Here is a 19429-nt window from a genome sequence, read left to right on the forward strand (position 1 = left end):
AGCCAATCAGAGGGCTTAGCGGTCATGTGTTGTATTTCCTTCATTATGCAAGAAATACAATTCTTCACCGCTAAATCCTCTCTGATTGGCTGCAGCGGTCATATGCTATATGCATGTAAACAACCGAGAGTGCCGCCCAAGGATCAGCGCTGGATCGCCGGGGGGAAAGGATAGGTAAGTATTGTTTGTTTGTTTTTTGGTTTATTGGCTAAAAGAATTTAACAGCTTCGCAAATTAGATGAAAATGTGGTGAAAAAGTGTGGTTAATTTATTTTAAATATTTTTTTGCCAAAAGGAAAATAAATCCTAAAGTAAGGAGATACTTGCTCATATTGTGCTAAATATTTTTAAAAGCTAAAACCTGGCCCTGCAGCGTCTACATTTAAGGCCTCGTTCACATCTGCATGCTGCTCTATTGTCTCCGGTAAAATCATGGACACCCTGTCAATGGATTCTGTTGGTGGCGTCAGTCATGCAACATAAGGCTGGGTTCACACGACCACATTAACGTTCGTAATGGACGGACGTATTTCGGCCGGAAGTCCCGGACCGAACACAGTGCAGGGAGCCGGGCTCCTAGCCTCATAGTTATGTACGATGCTAGGAGTCCCTGCCTCTCTGTCGAACTACTGTCCCGTACTGAAAACATGTTTGTTGATCGAAAATGGTTTTATTGTGGGGTTACAACACCCCCACCACAGGCAATGTTCACACCTGTGTTGTGACATTCTGTTCTGCCGGTCCGGGCTCATTGAAATCAATGTGTGCACGGTCCATTAATTGCAGACAGCCCGCAGATAACACTCCGCGGCCATCCGAGCTGGAATCACGGACCGTGCACATGGCTACGACCAAGTGCATGAGGGCAAGGAAATGATTGAATAGGCTACATACAGTGCGTTTTTTTGTTTGTAGCATTTTTAGGGAATGTGGCGTTTCAAAATGCTGCATGATCTAAGTATGGTGTTTTTTTTCTGGGGTTTTCCCCCATAGGCTTCTCTATAGGACTTTATTAAACACCATTTAAAAAAAAAACAAAAAAAAAACAAGAATGCATGTACAAAAAGGACGAAAGAAACAAAAACAACCAAATACATATTTAAAAACACCATTTAAAAAAAGCTGTTGTTTTTACATGCAATTTAAAATGCCAGACAAAAACAGTGTGTGAAGGAAGCCTAAAGGAAAGTTTGTAAGGCCCTTTTTACACAGGCCAATGATCGGGCAAAATAGTATTCATATAAACGCTCATTCCCCTGTGCAAACAGGACAACGATCAGCCGACGAACGTGGAAACGCTGATCTTTTATGCGGCAATAAACGTGATGGAAATGTATGGGAGCGAATGATCGTAGTAAGGATCGCTCATCCCCATACATAACCAATCATTGCTTCTGGTGAAAGGATAAAATAAGTGCCAAACGACGAGCTGTTTCGGTTAGTTTTCACAACCCATATTGGCCCGTCTAAAAGGACCTTCAGGCCCTGTTCACAGTTTTTTGCAGGCAGAGAATTCTGCCTGGAAAAATCAGCTCAGTTTTTTGTTTTTGTTTTTAAGTGGTTATGCCGCAATATTTTGCCCTGGTTTGGAGGTTTTTTTTTTTCTATTTCTTCCACAGAGGGAGTAACCGCGAGCTTTTTTGCCGAAAAACAGGTTTATTTCCGTCTCCCATTGCTTTCAATGGGGTTTTTGAGGCGGAAAACGCCTCAAGATAGTTCATGTCTCTTTTTCCAGCGAGCGTTTTTTTTGCTCACAGGAAAAAAACACCACCTCCCATTGAAATCAATAGGAGGCAATTTTGTCCGAAAAAAAAACTGTGTGAACAGGGCCTAAGGGTTTGTTTCACGTTTTATAGATTTGATTCCTTCTGCTTTGAAAAGTTTGAAATCTGCCGTGAACATCCGTAACAGAGTGAGCAGAATTCAAAAATCTGCAAACTGATGTGTGGAAATTTTAGAGAATTATCCATATCTCATCCACATGGCTAGTACTGTAATCCGCTGTGGATTAGTGTGCAAACCCACAAGAAAAATCTGCAGCACTTCAAGGAGCCCTGCACATGGGACGGAAGTGAGAAATTAAAAAGGCTATGTACACCTTTGAGGGTTTTTTTTTTTTTTTACTAGATTAGTCAGTGTGATTAGTGTAACTTTGTAAATGTTTTTTTTTTTTTTTTTTAAATTCCTTTTACTTTTGGAGATACAGCTTCTCTGTATTCTCCTATACACAGCAGCTGTATCGTTCGCTTTACACTGAATCCATCAGTCCCGCGGACCTGACTGGTTCAGTGTTGGCGGGTCCTGCATGTCTGACATGCTGGATCCACCTGTAATCGATCACATCTAAGTTATATACTTTATGTGCTAGTTTACAGGTGGATCCTGCGTGACCCGCCGACACTGAACCAGTCAGGTCCGCGGGACTGATGGATTAAGTGTAAAGCAAACGATACAGCTGCTGTGTATAGAGAATAGAGCAGCTCTATCTCCAAAAGTAAAAGGAATTTTTAATAAAAAACATTTACAAAGTTACACTAATCACACTGAGTAATCTATTTTAAAAAAACACCGCTTCAAAGGTGTACATAGCCTTAAAGACAATATATGAGAATGTTGCAAAAATTGTCTAAATTTAAAAAAAAAAAAAAAATGTATTACGATTTATTAAAACTAAAAAAGGTCGTGCTGGACTCTCAGCAGATTAGATGCACTTGTATAGGATGATCATAGTCAAGCAGCAGTGGAAGAAAAAATAAATTCTACACTCCAATGAAAATGATCTTCGTCTGAACAAGATTCACCATAGATGGTTCCCAGCAAATGGTGGGCGCATTCATAGAGAAGACTTCTCCTTATTTAATGGGATTTCAAGAAAATCCCTAGCATGTCCGATAGCTGGGCTTCTGCCTGTTTGAACATAGTGGCAGCGCCACTAGGAAATGGCTAGTCCTAAAGCCTCTGGCAAAAGCCAAGCGCGGACAACAAAAGACAACGCGACCGTTTCTCTAAAGAAAGCTCAGTGGTCGGACATTGATGGCATATCCTGGCAATATGCCACAAACTGCTATATGGACTGGGTCAAAGATGTCTTGTCTGAATATGCAGGTAAAAAACTGACCTGACATACTCGTTTTCCAGGACAGAATACAGTTTATGCCATACACAAGTGGTCGAATCCTGTTAAAATAGGAGAATTCACCAATAAACATGTAATGTGTACAGTCAGCTGAGCGTATATAGGACTAGATTGTAGCCTCTCTTCATGAGCCACTAGGTTATAAAATATTGATTTTTCTAATGTTTGCCCATTTACTTGTGCACCACAATAACCACATTGCTTTATCAGAACCCGGATCGCTACCAAGTCTATTAGTATGGACATACATAGAAAATCTTATAAAAACACAATTTCCTTCAAAACTAAAACCTCAACTGAAAAAACACCAACATGTTCTAGATCTACGTTTTATTTTATAGCAACGGTAGATTATCCAGATAGATGTTTAAAGACCTACTCTATACTTACCCAAAATAATAGACACCGTACATGGAAAAGTACCACTTGGAGCCACTAACATATTAAAGGAGTTATCCCATCACAACAACTTATCAGTTATCCACAATATAACCGATAAGGGTTTGATCTTTGGGTGTCCCAGCACTCGAGAACAGAGGTCCCAAGTCCTTGTATGAACGACAAGTCACGCATGTGCGCTTCCGCTCCATTCACGCTCTATGGGACTGCTGGAGATCGAGTACAGCACTCGGCTATCTCCAGCAGTCCCATAGAGTCAATGGAGCGGAAGCGCGCATGCGTGACCTGCCTCTCCAATCATACAGAGGACTCAGGGTCCCAGCGATGGGGCCTCCAGCAAACACTATCCTTTAAAAGACGTTGTCTAAGACTTTCAGTAGATTGCCTAACCTTAGGTCATGCCCTTAATGTATGATCGATGGGGGTCTGACCCTCGGGCCTCCCATAAATCAATGAAAGGCTTTATGTCTATTCAAGCACAGCACCGTACATATGGGTGTGGCTGTGTCTGGTACTGCAGCTAAGCCCATTGAAATATACAAGCGCCGCAACCACTTAATTCCGCTGATTGGTGGGGTTTCTAGGGGTTGTACCAGTACCGGTAATATATTGATGGCCTAATGTTATGGGAATAGGTTGAGCTCATAAAACACTACATTACTCTGTGCTGCTGAAATCCCCCTCTGCAGCTATACAATATAAATCTTTAAAATACTTACAATAGGCCTACAACAAGCCTGTGCTAGACAAAAAAAAAGGAAAAATAGCCCAATGCTAGTCAAAAGTGATTTATTTGCACATAACAGCCAAACAATTGCAATTGGTCTTACAAAATTTTTAAACACACATACAAAGCAGACAAGTTTGGCTATGCCAGAGAATTAAAATATACCATACTCCAAACATGGTTTACTAAATAAAACAAAAACTGTACATATATCATTTGTCTATTAGTAACTACAATGTCACCCTAAGATGCTGCTCAGACCAAATGCAGAAAATGATTCACAGAATGCGGAGCCATTGCGTGGACTCCAAGTAAGATATGGGGAAAGAGATTTCACATTTATATCACTTTCTATCCTAAACGTGAAAATACTAAAGTGTATTGTATTTATTTATTTTTAAAGGGGGATTTAAAGGATATAAAATGAAAAACTACAAAAAAAAGCAAGTACTTCTCAGTCAATATAAGATCTTATGACACTACATACATTTAAAAATAAAAAAAAGGAAATTAAAGGGTTAATATTAGTCAACACATCTGTCAATCATTTACAGGGGCTCAGTACGACGCACTTTTTTTTTTTTTTGTTTAAAAAAAATATCTAAAGTATGGTTAAAATTAACGCTAGCAAACAAACCAGGCAGATACTGGGAAAAAAAATCCTTAATGGTTTTATTTGAAGATCTTTGAGCTTACATCTCTGTTAAACCACCAAATTACAAAATTATGCAAAAAAGGTAAAATAAATTCCTTGTGCTTTCCAAAACAATTAGTACCATGCTATTGTTAAGGCAGCACCACGTTCTACTACAGTCCGGACCACAATCTGGTCAACGTCTTTTATCTTTCCTGTCTGATTTACGGTCTCTCTCATTTCTTGATGGCCTTTTGCCTGACCGGCTACCTTCGGAAACAGTCCTCTTCCGGTCAGACCTTGATGAGCCTTTATCCTTGGATCCTTTGGCGTCTCTGTTACTGACTTTAGAAGACTTGTGACTCCTCTCTGCTCCAGTTGTTTCTCTTTCCCTTCGCTTCCTCTCAACGCTTCTCCTGCGTTTCTCATCCCTGACATGCCCTCTCGCTCGGCTCCGGCTTCGACTTTCACTGCTACTACTACTGCTGCTACTGCTGTCGCTCCCGCTGCTGCTACTACTGCTGGAACTGCTTGGACTGCTGCTGCTGGTCGAGCTGCTTCCCCCACTACTGCTTGAGCTAGAACTACTGTTAGAACTACTGCTGCTACTACTCCGGCTTTTGCTCTTGCCTACTTTGTTCCTGGTTCTTCCACTACTTCTGCTTCTCTTTTCTTTATGTTCTGAGGAGGTAATCTGGGTCTGCTCTACTTGGGGCTCTATATTATTTATGGTTGTTGCTGCAGCTTCCTCTCTTGCAGGCACCGGCTCTTCTTCCACACGGTAGTGTGATTCTAGCCTGGTCTGGGGCTCATAATGAGCTGGTGGATGAAACATAAGTTCTGTCTCTCGTTTCTTTTCTTGTTTTTCGGCAGATACGGTTTCTATTTCAGGCCCAAATGGTTTGTCGGTTTCTGTTTCCTCATTAACTTTACTTTCTGACTGATCATCAGCTCTCTCCTCACGCTCTACATCCTTACTAATGTTAAAATCATCACATGATTCATAAACACTTGCCTGACTAGTATCCAGTGTCTGCTGATGCTCCTCTTCCTCCACGATGACGCTTTCCTCCGCTTCCTTTGCTTCTTCCTCAACCTCTATCTCCCTTTCTTCCCATTTACTAATCTGTGGCTCCTCTACCTCAACCCTACCCTCTTCCTCAATCTTTTCCTCAGCCTTAGAATCGTCACCATCTTCCATAAGACTAATCTCCTGCACCACTTCTACCTCTCTTAATGTAACACTAACATCCTTCTCTTCCTCAAAGGTGTCCTCCATCTCTATGTCATTAGGCAGGTTACCTGTCTCCTCATCTATCTCATGCCGAGCCACCTTACCATCTTCTGGGTCCTCCTTCTGTTCTTCGTCGTGCTTCTTTTCTTGATCTTTGAAGGAATGGCGCCTAGGCCTAGCCTCCATTTTATTCAACTGTTCTGCGAATTCAGCCCGTCTACTTTCAAATATAGCTAAAACAAAAGAAGGCGTGGTAAGAGCTTAAAAAAATCAAAAAAATAATCTAATATATGAATTTATGTAGCCGAATAAAGGACTCCGCGATGATCAGAACCGTCAACATTCAAGCTGAATGGGCCATGAAACTACACGCCACATCTACGGGCTTCACAACAAACAGGTATGGACTTACCATTCATCTTTTTCTGCGACTCGTCAAATAACTTCTGAGTTGGTGGATACATTCTGCCAGGTATGTAGAACAGGTGAGGTCTAGTTTTGGTTCTTATATACTTAATAATTTTCACATTATGTTCATTCCATTCTTCTTGCTGAAATGAATTAAGAAAACACATTAGAAACAATAAAAGCCGACCCGTACAAACTCCGATGAGGATATAACTACTCACCAAGTGTGCCAGTTCAACTTTCTGCTCCAATAGTCGCAACTCAGTCTGTTTGGCACGTCTTTCCTCAAATAACTCTCGCCTCTCATTTTCCACCTGTTTCTTCTCTTCTTCTGCCTGCACTTCAAGCTTTTGTTCAATTTCTTGTCGTCTTTTTTGCTAAAGGCCAATAAGAAAACATTTTATAATGCAGGTCTTTATAGGGTTAAAGCACATAGGTCTATTCTCCTATCTAACCCATCAGAGAGAGGGAGATGCGGACCTCGAGAATACAATTTTCTATGATTTGATTCAGTATTGTCATGAAAAATTATGCTCAACCCTTCCGCTGCTGCAAAATCATTAACATTTTTGACATACACAAATAAACCTAAATTATACAAAAAAACTAACAAAAAACGAAACACATTATACCCCCATATTTTCGGAAAGTAGACACAGCCACTCATGGGTGCTCCTTCAAACAATTTTGGATCAAAGTGTAACATTGTGTAAAAAATGCATAACTAGTTTGTGACGAAAAAAAACCCTTTAAATGAGCACATATCCTCCCTGGTTGGTTAAGGGGTGGGGAATCTGAGTGGGTGTCATAACGCGAAAAAAAGTTCCTGAATCACTAAAGGCTGTACAAGGGTGGGAGTAGATAGGTGTTAAGTGTTTGATCGCTGGGCGTCCCAGAACTCAAGAGAACGGAGGCCTGAGTCCCGGTATGAACAGCGCGGCAGGTCACGTATGTGCGCTGCTGCTCCATTCACTCTCTATGGGACTGCCGGAGATAGCCGAGTGCTGTACTCTCTCCAGCAAAACCAGATTGAATAGAGCGGCACCGTTCATACTTTGACGCACATTGACGCTTTCTGAGTGAGGTCTGTTTTTCACAGATGGATTCCTAGGAGATGCTGAAATAAAGCAGTCCGTTACAGACAAAAATAAGACACGTTCTATATTTCGTGGATCATTTCTACGGCACATCTGTAAATATACCGAAAGGTGTCCGTGACCAATAGAAACTAATGGATCCGCAATTTGATCTGTAATTACGGATCCGCAATTGCGCATGAAAACGACGTTCGTGTGCATGGGGCCTGAGGCCTTAAAGAGATAAAAAAAACAGGAAGATTAATTTTTATCCTGCGCCCTGACTATTGCACCTAGGGCTCTGGGAGTGCTGCATACCAAACACTGCTTAATGACAGATTTACCCGTATACACTCATACAGTAAAGCAGTCAATCAGTAGTGTATGCTAAGCTCAGCAATGCCTACCACTGAGTCACCGTGCTCCTGCATTAGTGTGAGCATGAACCTACAGTGCACTGGGATTAAGGTTATTCTGCAGGCATTCATTTAGCTTCTGATTAAAAGGTGTTGTGTCAAGATTAGACATTTATCACCTACCCTGTGGATAGGTGATAAATATCCATCACGGAGTCCCACCCCTGGTATCCCCACAACCACGGTTGATTTCCCCGTTACTCCTCAGTGCAGGACCGCAGCAATGAGCAGGATTTAATGAAGCGGCGGTCAAGAATGAATGCTGCCACACATTCCAGGTCTATGGGACGGACAGACAGCAAAGTGATTGTCCTCAACTCAAGCTCCCCATTACTGTCGTTGTGAAGTGAGGAACGGGGGCTCAGGACCCCCATTTTAGTGATTGTAGGGGCCCCAGCGCTAGGGCCCCCAGTGATCAGACATTTATCACCTACACTGTGGATAGTAAAGACACTTATCCTGGAAACACAGGCAAAAAAAAAAAAATACAATCCCGACAGTAATAATTGAACAATTTTCAGTCTCTATAAATTATACCAGTGCTGTCCCAATGATTGTCCCTTTTACAGCATTATATCCTCATTATTGCATATTTTATATATAAAGCAAATGTAGAAGAATAAAAATAAAATTACTCTTTCTGTGGCAACATTAGATTCTTGTTTGAATTTTTGCAGAGTACCCATCAACAGGCCAAATATTCGCCGATTTCTGAGGGAAAAAAAATAAATTATAACGTCGTTACACTTATGAACAGCATGTTAATACAGGTTAGTGGTCTATCAGACTTAAACGGCCAACTCCCATGTTGGACATTTTTGGCATGTTGACAGGACATGCCATAACTGTCAGGAAGGTGCTGGTCCCAAAAAAATAAAAAATAAAAAACCCTCAGCCAATGAGCCAAAAAAACGCAGGACATGTTTTTGCTGTTGGGAAGAGCATAAATCATATGCACTATACATAAAACATTAACTATGCAAACACATTGAATTACCTACAATGTGCGGATACGGTTTTACAGTCTGTATTATAGCTCAAAACGGCAATTTGACTGATTGCCATTGGAAACAAACAAGCTTGTCGTCAGTCACAGTTTAACCCCTTAGTGACCAGCCCATTTTAGGCCCTAATGACCAAGCTATTTTATTCGTTTTTCTATAGTCGCATTCAAAGAGCTATAACGTTTTTATTTTTTCATCTACATAGCTGTATGAGGACTTGTTTTTTGCGGGATTAGTTGTGCTTTTTAATGGCACCATTTTTGGGTACATATAATTTTGTATATTAACTTTTATTAACCTTTTTGGGGGGGGGATTATAAAAAAAACCTGAAATTCCGCCATTGTTCTATGCGTTTTTAAATTGACGCCGTTCATTGTGCGACGTAATTAACATGTTACCTTTATTCTATGGGTCGGTACGATTACGGCGATACCACATATGTGGAGGTTTTTTTATGTTTTACGACTTTTGCACAATAAAAACACTTTTGAACTAAAATTATTTGTTTTTGCATCGTTGCTTTCCAAGAGCTGTAATTTTTTTATTTTTCCATCAATGTAGTGATTTTTTGGGCTTGTTTTCTGCGGGACAAGACGTAGTTTTGAATGGTACTGTTTTGGGGTGCATGGGACTTGATTCATTTTTATTATGACTTTTTTGGGGGCAATGGAAAAAAATTGCAATTTCGCCATAGTTTTTTGCGTTTTTTTTTACGGTGTTCACTTTGCGGTTTAAATTACATATTAACTTTATTAATGGAGTCATTACGGTCGCGGCGATACTACATGTGTACTTTTTTTTTTTTTTTACACTTTTACTAAATAAAACCACTTTTTATGGAAAAAAATGGATTTATTTTTTTACTGTACTTTTTATTAATAATCTTTATTTCACTTTGATGACTGATTTTATTAGTGCCACTAGGGGACTTTACTGTGCGATATTCCGATCGCTGCTATAATGCTCTGGTATACTTCGTATACCAGAGCATTATTGCCTGTCAGTGTAAATCTGACAGGCAATCTGTTAGGACGTGCCTCCGGCGCGTCCTAACAGGCATATGTCCAGGGCAGACCTGGGGGCTTTTATCAGTCCCCCGGCTGCCATGACACCCCATCGGAGACCCGCGATTGCATTCGCGGGCCGCCGATGGGTGACAGAGGGAGCGCACTCCCTCTGTAAACAAAGTTAAATGCTGCGGTCGCTATTGACGGCGGCATTTAACGGGTTAAACGGCCGCGATCGAAGTAAACTTCGATCGCGGGCGTTGGAGCAGGAGCTCAGCTGTCATCAGACTGCAGAGCCCCGGCTCCTGCCTGCACGGGAGACCCGTGCAGGACTTAGACTAGGCTGACGTGAAAAGGCGTCAGCCTAGCCTAAAGCCCATTAGTGAATCACGTAAAAAGGCGTATTAGTGGTCACTAAGGGGTTAACAGCATAGAGGAGCTCAAATTATAAAAATAATGCCGTGGGACAGTGAGCGTTCCAAACTTCAGTTTACTCTATCTTCTGAGCATGTATGAAATATAATCCTAAATCTACCTTTGTTTCCCTTTTTCATCCATGTTCTGATCTTGTATAAGATCTCGGCGTGTACGTTCTTTGGAGGTAGCAACAACTGAGGATTGCAACGCTGGCTGTTAAAAAAAAAAAGTATTAAAATATCACAAAGGGTTGAGTTTAGGTAACAGTAAGGGAGTATATTGTAAATGCTTCAAATACATAAACACCAAAAACTTACTTTCTTATCATCCTCTTCCTCAGCGTCGCTTTCCTGGCGTGACTCTCTCCTCTGTCGCCGTTCCCCACCCAGCCTAAAATATTAAAACGAAGTTACGTTAACACCCAAGAGTTTTGTTTTTTAATGAAATCTCATAAGAATAAACAAAAGTGAAATAATTCAATTTGGTGCATTGAGAGAAAAATAGCCCCTAGCAAGGATAAAATCCATGAAAAAGCAAATTAGAGCATTGTCTTGTAAGGGAAAGAATATATCTCCTCATATGCCCTGCCATTGCTTAGCTATAATTTCTTCCTTCTGTTTTCCAAAAGTGAGAAGAAAACGGAAGACATTACAGATCCCATAGATGGTTACATATCATTGCTAGGCATATGGATATCCATCTGGGGTCTCCTGCTTGAAAACCTCCCCTCTATTAGTTAGCGCAGAAAGCTTCTGGCTGACTCAGACTGGCCGTGTATCATAGTTTGCTATTCATTTGAACGGGTACCATATAAAAATACTTACCCTGCAGCTGCCGCTGCAGTGGAAATGTGGTTGCCTGCGAAATTCCCCAGCAAAAACAGCTAATTTTCAGGCAGCTTAGTTATAAAAAAAAGGGGTTGTATTGAAACAGCCCTTTAAATTTTGTTCACACAGTACAGCTCTGATGGCGTTTTTCCACAATATAGGACATCCTCCTTTTAAGCTACTTTCACACGACAGTGAAAAAAATGGCCATTAAAACTGATCAACGGTCAGTTTTTAATGGCAATTTTGCATCAGTGTGTCTCCAAATGGTCATCTATTTCCAGTGCGTCTGTCCGTTTTTAATGGCCGTTAAACCAAATGGAATTTATTTGTCTCAACCCCCTGAAAACACCAGTGTGCCCATGTAGTGACACAATGCCCGTTGATAGTGCCCACATAAAGCGCCACAGTCCCCTGTAGACATGTCCTACTTTTTGACAGCCAGTATTAACAGGCCGTTAAAAAAAAAACACCATGTGAATACAGGCATAGAACTACATAGAACCTCAGTCGTGTGAATGTAGCCTTATACTTTTTATAACCCACTCCTACGTTTGCATGTGTTTTTGTTTGTGTAAAAAAAAATAAAAGCTACCAAACTATAATGCATGGGAAAAAAATAAATCTAAAAAAAAAACTATAAGGGTATGTTCACACACAGAATAAAGACTGCAGATTTCCACAAGTGATTTAATTGTGGAAAATCCACAGCATATAACAATAGGAGAGGAGATTATAAGATTGAAACAAATCTCATCCACAAGCTGTGGAAAAAAATCTAACAAAAAAAATGTTCATAAATTGACCTGCAGGTCGTATTTTTAACCAGAGGCTACATTTGATTCTGCAGCAGCATCGGCGTTTGCAGGTAAGTCGATGTAGCTACTTACCTGCAAACTAGGGATGCACAGTGCATCGAAACTTCGATACTGTTTCGATACTGTGGATCCCTAAACGGTTCGATACCGCTATTTCCTGTATTTCGATACGGAGCTGCGCAGCCGCACAGCGCAGTATAGTAATACATGAATGTATGGGAGCGTGGCTGCGGCTGTGTAATTCAGCCACAGCCCCGCTCCTGAGTCATGATAAGTTCGCGGGGTCAGGATGATGCGATGCGGCCAGCGCTGCACTAATGAGCGGAGGCACTGGAGATAGAACACCCCCATGTTCTGTCTCCAGTGCCTGAACCGCCGCTCATTAGTGCAGCCCCGGCCGCATCACCTCATGCTGACCGCGCGCGCACTTCCTCTCAAGAGCGGGGCAATGTCTATTACACAGCCGCAGCCCCGCTCTATAAAGGCAGAGATCAGAGAAACCTCTCATCTCCGCCGTTATTCCCCTAAATGCTGCGATCACAGCGGACTGCAGCATCCAGGGGAAAATGAGCAGGGGGGATCCCCTGGATCACAGGGAATTCCTGTGACGCGATCGAGGGCCATACCATATATGGGCAGACAGCCCAGGGTCTGTTGACGGACCCCAGGGCTGTCTTACCATATTTCATGTTGTTAGGACATACCTAGGTATTTCCTAACAACTGCCTGTGTGCTATCCGTCCACAGGCTAATGTACTGGGATATATCCGATATATGTCAGTACATTAAAGTTTAAAAATAAAGTAAAAACAAAGTATTGTCAAATTTTTAAAAAAATACACCTTCACCTTTTTTACAATAAACATTAAAATAAGTCTCAATACATAAAATATACACATTCAGTAATGGCGCGCACAACAATTTTTTTGCATCATTTATGATGTGTACGCTGTAAAAAAATTAAATAAAAACACGGCTTTCATTCACTTATTAATGTGAGGCGCGAGGTGCGATGAATTTAACCTCCATGTTCCTCACATTAATAGTAATTAACCCCATCATGTACCTCGCACATTAACCCATTATGACTGAGAAACATGATGGGATTAATTACTATTAATGTGAGGCGCGTTCAAAATTCATCACACGTCGCGCCTCACATCAGAAAATGGAAGAATTTTTTTTTTATTACTGTTGGCAAAAGTATCGAAATTGGTATCGAAATCGCAATACTAAACGAAGTATCGGTATCGAAGTCCAAATTCTGGTATCGTGACATCCCTACTGCAAATGCTGATGCTGCTGCAGAATCAACTGTAGCCTCTGGTGCCGATGTGTCCTCGTTCGTCCGACACGATGCAGGACCTGGGGCAGGAAGTGACGTCACAGCGTGATCTCTCGAGAACACGGCTGTGTGTCTGTGCACTGCCAGAAGCTGGGTGTTAACGAAGAGAAGTGGATGATGCTGATTCGTCAGCATCATACACTCCTAGTCACAACGCCCAGCTAGTAAAAGAAGTAAAAACGCCCAGATGTACACACATAATACACGCCCAGTTGTACTTTAACTTTAAACACGCCCAGTTGTACTTTAGAAAGCCTCATTTGCATAAATATAAAAGTGGTCATAACTTGGCCAAAAATGCTCGTTTTTTAAAAAAAAAAAACGTTACTCTTATCTACATTGCAGCGACGATCTGCTGCAATAGGAGATAGGGGTTGCAAAATCTGGTGACAGAGCCTCTTTAAGAATCATCCCCGGAGGCAGGGTCGGATGGAGAACAGGGAGGTGTCGCTATGACAACTGAAAACAGGGTAAGTATTTTTTTCCCAATAGTCTTTCCGCAGCAGATTCTGCCCTAAAATCTGCTCCACGATTTGGTGCAGTTTTCGGACGGAATTCACTGCAGCCTCCAGGGCAGATATGCGGTGTACTTTTACAAAGCGTATCAGACCTGTGTGAATACACCCATATGCAAACATTGATATTAGGAATTAGGCCAAACAGTCACGACTAATAGTAGAATTTACCTGCTCAGGGCACCTTCAGAGTCTCGTTGTTTGGCTGGGGGTCCTCCTCCGCTATCTGAGAGTCCACGCCTGCAAATACAAGAATTTTATTGCCAACACCCGACACTGTATGCTAAGATAATAGGACATCACTTACTACGATGGCCAAACCGATTAAATGTGAAGAGCCTTAAATGATGGCATCCTCTTAGTTTCGGAGGCAGAAAAGAATAGTGCTGAAATAATATATATATATTTATTTGTGCAGGGCCTGGTAGGGACGGTTCGTAACACAGGGATTCACTCGTAAGTGTTCTTTAAATGCCAGTATTATCTATTGAGATTACCTATGCAACTTGTTATTTATGCTATGTATATGCTTCTGCGCTTGTACCTATATTGTGCACGGAATGTTTATTGTTCAATAGAACGAGTGAACATTTTTTTTTAAATACCAGTATTATCCACCACACCCTTAAGTGCTACACCAAGTTAACACGCCATACGTTTTGCCCAGAGGGTTCCTTGAATTCATTTTTATTTCAGTGTCTAATATATTAGAAGGCTTAGCAGACTGATATGTACAGTACCACAGCAACATTTATTAGCGGATGTAGTTTTAAAACAAGCAATTTATGTAAGGCCCTGTTCACACAGAGTTTTTTTTGCAGGAGGAAAATTCTGCCTCAAAATTCCATTTGGGATTTTGATCTGCCTGCACGCCGTTTGCCACGATTCTCGCTGCGTTTTTTGCTCGCGCACATTGAGTGTTACTGGCAAAAAACAAAGCAAAATACGCTTTCTCTGCCTCCCATTGATGCCAATGGGAGTTCAGAGGCGCAAACGCCCGAAGATAGGGCATGACGCTTCTTTTTACTGCGAGCCGTTTTCCGCTCTAGGTAAAAAACGCCGCTGCCTCCCATTGAAATCAATGGGAGGCATTTTTGGTTGTTTTTTGGCGCGGTTTCCGCGTCAAAAAACTCTGAACAGGACCTAACTGAAAAGTGGGTGCTTGAAAATGAAACTTGATAATATTGACAGAAATAAAATAAAATAGTAATAATTACCGTAGCACAATGCCACCACGGCCTCTACCTCCAATCGCATTTGCACCTGTGACAGTCTGCCGCCTTGTTGGGGCTGGCCTAGAAAGTAAGTCACAAGTGGTAATATTGAGTAGACATTACAGAATACAAATCTTCATTGAAGAACAATTAACCCCCTAAGAACCAGGCCAATTGTCATGTTTTTTCCACTTTGCCTTCCTACATCAATCATTTTTTTCCCTGTCAACATAGCTGTATGAGGGCTTGTTTTTTGCAGGCCAAGTTGTTTTTTTAAAGCAGTTCAGTCACTTGAATGTGCAAAATATATTGTGCAGTTTGGCTTATAGGAGCAATAAAAGATTACACTAGACTCAGTTATAAGTCCAGTCTATTCATGGGGAAAGCCCTTCCCCTACTTGGAGGAAACAAATCGGCTGCTGTATGCAGAAACAGCAGCCAGCTGTCAATTTAGGAAAAATGAATGGGAAAATGTAATATACGGTTGCAGATTCCTTCATAGCGGGAGTCCCTCTTGAAAAAGGGACATTACAATGGAACAACCCCTCTGAACAGTCTACACCGGGGGTGCACAACCTGGAGCCCAGGATGATGTCCAATGCGGCACCTAAACATCAGGACAAAAACGTTTGTCTGTGTCCCGACATCAAAAATACAGGGCTGTCAAAAGACAACCACATCCTTCTCGTGCATAGAAGGGAGTGCGGACATTAGATGGCTCTTCCTTGCACCGATTACAGGGAGTGGCTGGCCCGGTTACGGGAACATTGTGTCGGTGGCACTTATCAGGGTTTTGCCGGGCTGTACGGGTTCTATTTTAGCCCCTTGGAGACGCAGCCAACTTTTGGAGTTACATTTTTTACTCCCGGCCTTCGAAAAGCCACGACTTTTTTATTTTTTCATCCACGTAGCCGTTTTGAGGGCTTGTTTTTTGAGACACCAGTTGTTGTTTTTAACGGCACCATTTAATGTGCCATATAATTTACTGGGAAACTGAAAAAAATATATATTAGTGGTGAAATAGGCAAAAAAATAGCGATTGAGCCATTGTTATTTTGGGTTTTCGTTTTTACTGCATTCACGTGTGGTAAACGACATGTTAATGGTATTCTATGGGTCGATACGATTACGGCAATACCAAATATATATATATTAATTTTTTTTAACACTTTTATAAACAATTATTTTGTGTCGCCACTTTGAGAGCCATAACTTTTTTACATTTTCATCGATTGAGAGATGTGAGGGCTTATTTTTTGCAGGGTGAGCTGCAGGTTTTTTTGTACCGTTTTGAGGTGCATAGGACTTTTTATCCCATATTTTTGGGTGACCTAAGGTGACCAAAAAACAGAAATAATTAAGTTTACTTATTTTTTTACAGAATTCAGCATGCGGGATGAATAACAGTTTTAGAATAGTTCAGACTTTTACGGGCACGGTGATACCAGTTATGTCCATTTGTATTCTTTTTTTAACCTTGCTTTTGGAAAGAAAAAAAAAAGCGGACAGGGGTTTTCTGTGCAGAAAAAAATAATAGTTTAACTGGTTTTTATTATTCCCCCTAGTAAACTTGACCCAGCGATCGTTGGATTGCCTGCACGATATACTGCAATACTAATGTATGGCAGCATATTGTGATTTTTACAGGCTCCCATCAAGCCCTGCCTCCGGATGTCCCATAAAAATGAATGTAGCGCTGTTCGAGCATGCGTACCAATGCTCCAGTCTCATGGAGCTCTTTCAGAGTGTTTCAGTCCCCCATTCTCCTTATAGCTATGGGCCCCAATGGTCAACCCCACCGATCACACATGTATCCCCTATCCTGTGGATCCAGTGAACAGGAACACAAAGATGGCAGACCTTGGGGTCTTCATTAGGCCCCCATGACTGCCTCGTGGGGGAGGGGAAGCGTTTAGCTGTAGGTAGGGGGGGGGTGGTCACCCCCTATTTCAAACAGCTTAGCTGCTGCAGTCGCTATGGACTATGGTATCTAAGTGGTTAAATGGGCATAATGAAAATGGCGTTGGATTCCGGCCACTGCAGTGAGGAGTCGGCTGTAATGTATGGCAGACACCCGCTCAGAATGGAGCGTGCTCAGCCTATGAGCCCTCTCCATACTACCCATTGGCAGGTCTTACATACATGTACGTAGTACGTCGCCAAGGAGTTACGCAACTGAAAAAGGAGCAATCCAGAAAAAACTGCTACTATGCTATGCCAAGCGCAGGCCATCGGGGGTGGTGCAGAACTGGAATACTCTCTTTGGATCCCTGCAAATCTGAGTAAATATTTCAGTCATTACGTGGTTCTTACATGGCTTTCCCTGACTCCTGAACAGTGACTCTACCTTGTTATGCAGAGGCGCATCCCGCAGTGCTGTATCTAACCAATATTGTGCACAGTACTATGGAGAAAACTACACTCAGTCTCCCAATCCTTAATCAACTGATAACAGAGAACAGCTTGAAATCAACTGTCCAGCAAAAAGACAAGATGCACGTTAGGACTAGTAAGCTATATGCACCCCAGAAATGCAACCAACACCAAGGTCACGTGAATGAATGAATCAAAAGGTGACGGCATTATTACTATGGTGACCAAAGTGAAAGTGGAGGCCGCGCCCTCACCACCGAGACGTGACTGGATGCACTGGTGCTCGGGCCACGCGCCTCATGTCCGCTTAGAGCTCGGCATCCTCTCATTCACACCACACCTCTCAGACACAGCGGCTTACATACCTAGCATCGTTTGGGTCGCGGCCAGTCAATTTACGTATGTTTTCGTCCACATTTTTCAGACTCTCCTTCGCCTTTTCCAGTTGTTCTTGCAAAGTGCGCACAGCTACCGCCATCTTGTCCGCCCAACTCTATCGAGAACCACTTCCGGGTAACAGAACTAAAAGCAGGCGACCTGGCGTGGCGCTTCCAATCAACACCGGAAATGACGAATTAAAAGCGCGCCCGACAGCTTTGACAAATCTAAAGAAAGGGGCGGGAACAAACTAGGCAAATTAGCTTCCCTCACAAACTAGTGATTGTAGTCACTCGCTGCCTAACATCATCTATGAGAACTGGCGAGAAAAAGGAGTGATATTGTTGCCCATATCAACCAGAATCCACTCTTCATTTTCCCAGTTCAGTATTTAGAATAGTATTGGAACTTTTATTGGTTGTTTATATGGATAAGACGGTTTTGAAATATTAGGCCTAAGAATTTTTGTCAATAAACAACATGCCCAGATGTCTTATGTAGGTTCAAATGGGGATGGGCGACAACATGGCCAGGATGGTTGGTGGTCCCGTTTTCCAAGCAGACATACCACCGACTCTCTTGGCGACGTCTTCCACAGTCACTTTTTTCTTTGCTTCAATGTTTTCCTATAGGGAGTTGCAAGTGACCATGTGACCAGGGACACTTAGGGTGTGGCTTATTTGGTGGGTGCGTCTTATGGGACGTGGCTTATCTGGTTGGTGTGGCTAATGGGCGTGGCTTTCTTCCCAGAATCTCTGCAAAGAAATAAAAGCACAACATTTTAAAAAAATGGCAGAAAAAAAATTATGGTGGCCAGTATTGTTCTCTGGTTATCTGGTTGTTTACAGGCAGGTGATGTCTCACTATATCACTAGCGCTAGGCGATATGTGCTTAGCACTACTGGTAGTGTAAAAAACAGCGTATATAGTGCAACACTCAGTGCCCCTTGTAGATGGTGCTCCACGCTGCCTCCAGTAGATCGTGCCACACGCTGCTCCCTGAAGATATTGCCACACGCTGCTCCCTGTAGATATTGCCACACACTGCTCCCTGTAGATATTGCCACACACTGCTCCCTGTAGATATTGCCACGCACTGCTCCCTGTAGATATTGCCACGCATTGCTCCCTGTAGATATTGCCACGCACTGCTCCCTGTAGATATTGCCACGCACTGCTCCCTGTAGATATTGCCACGCACTGCTCCCTGTAGATATTGCCACGCACTGCTCCCTGTAGATATTGCCACGCATTGCTCCCTGTAGATATTGCCACGCACTGCTCCCTGTAGATATTGCCACGCACTGCTCCCTGTAGATATTACCACGCACTGCTCCCTGTAGATATTGCCACGCACTGCTCCCTGTAGATATTGCCACGCACTGCTCCCTGTAGATATTGCCACGCACTGCTCCCTGTAGATATTACCGCGCACTGCTCCCTGTAGATAGTGCCACGCACTGCTCCCTGTAGATATTGCCACGCGCTGCTCCCTGTAGA

At 42.2% G+C, this 19429-nt stretch overlaps 1 protein-coding gene across 1 annotated transcript; it reads right to left on the reverse strand.

Annotated features, from left to right (window-relative positions):
• Positions 1-4907: 4907 nt before the first annotated feature.
• On the reverse strand, positions 4908-18108 carry PNN (pinin, desmosome associated protein). Its single transcript, XM_075844770.1, has 9 exons — positions 17917-18108; positions 15182-15259; positions 14136-14204; positions 10777-10849; positions 10578-10672; positions 8666-8741; positions 6760-6915; positions 6543-6681; positions 4908-6363 (listed from the first exon to the last, which is right to left on the reverse strand). Exons 1-9 carry the CDS (start codon positions 18027-18029, stop codon positions 5093-5095), a joined length of 2070 nt encoding a protein of 689 aa, XP_075700885.1. The 5' UTR covers positions 18030-18108; the 3' UTR covers positions 4908-5092.
• Between the last annotated feature and the right edge of the window lie 1321 nt (positions 18109-19429).

The sequence above is a fragment of the Rhinoderma darwinii genome, chromosome 12, assembly GCF_050947455.1.
Source record: "Rhinoderma darwinii isolate aRhiDar2 chromosome 12, aRhiDar2.hap1, whole genome shotgun sequence".
Taxonomy (NCBI): Eukaryota; Metazoa; Chordata; class Amphibia; order Anura; family Rhinodermatidae; genus Rhinoderma; species Rhinoderma darwinii.

What these genes read in the sequence shown, in the direction of transcription:
- PNN (XM_075844770.1), bottom strand. Translation starts at nt 18,029, where the DNA reads ATGGCGGTAGCTGTGCGCACTTTGCAAGAACAACTGGAAAAGGCGAAG. An exon ending in AGGAAGAGGATGATAAGAAA is followed by an intron (nt 10,673 to 10,776) that starts GTAAGTTTTTGG and finishes TTTTTTTAACAG; the next exon opens with CCAGCGTTGCAATCCTCAGT. An exon ending in AAGTTGAACTGGCACACTTG is followed by an intron (nt 6,682 to 6,759) that starts GTGAGTAGTTAT and finishes AATTCATTTCAG; the next exon opens with CAAGAAGAATGGAATGAACA.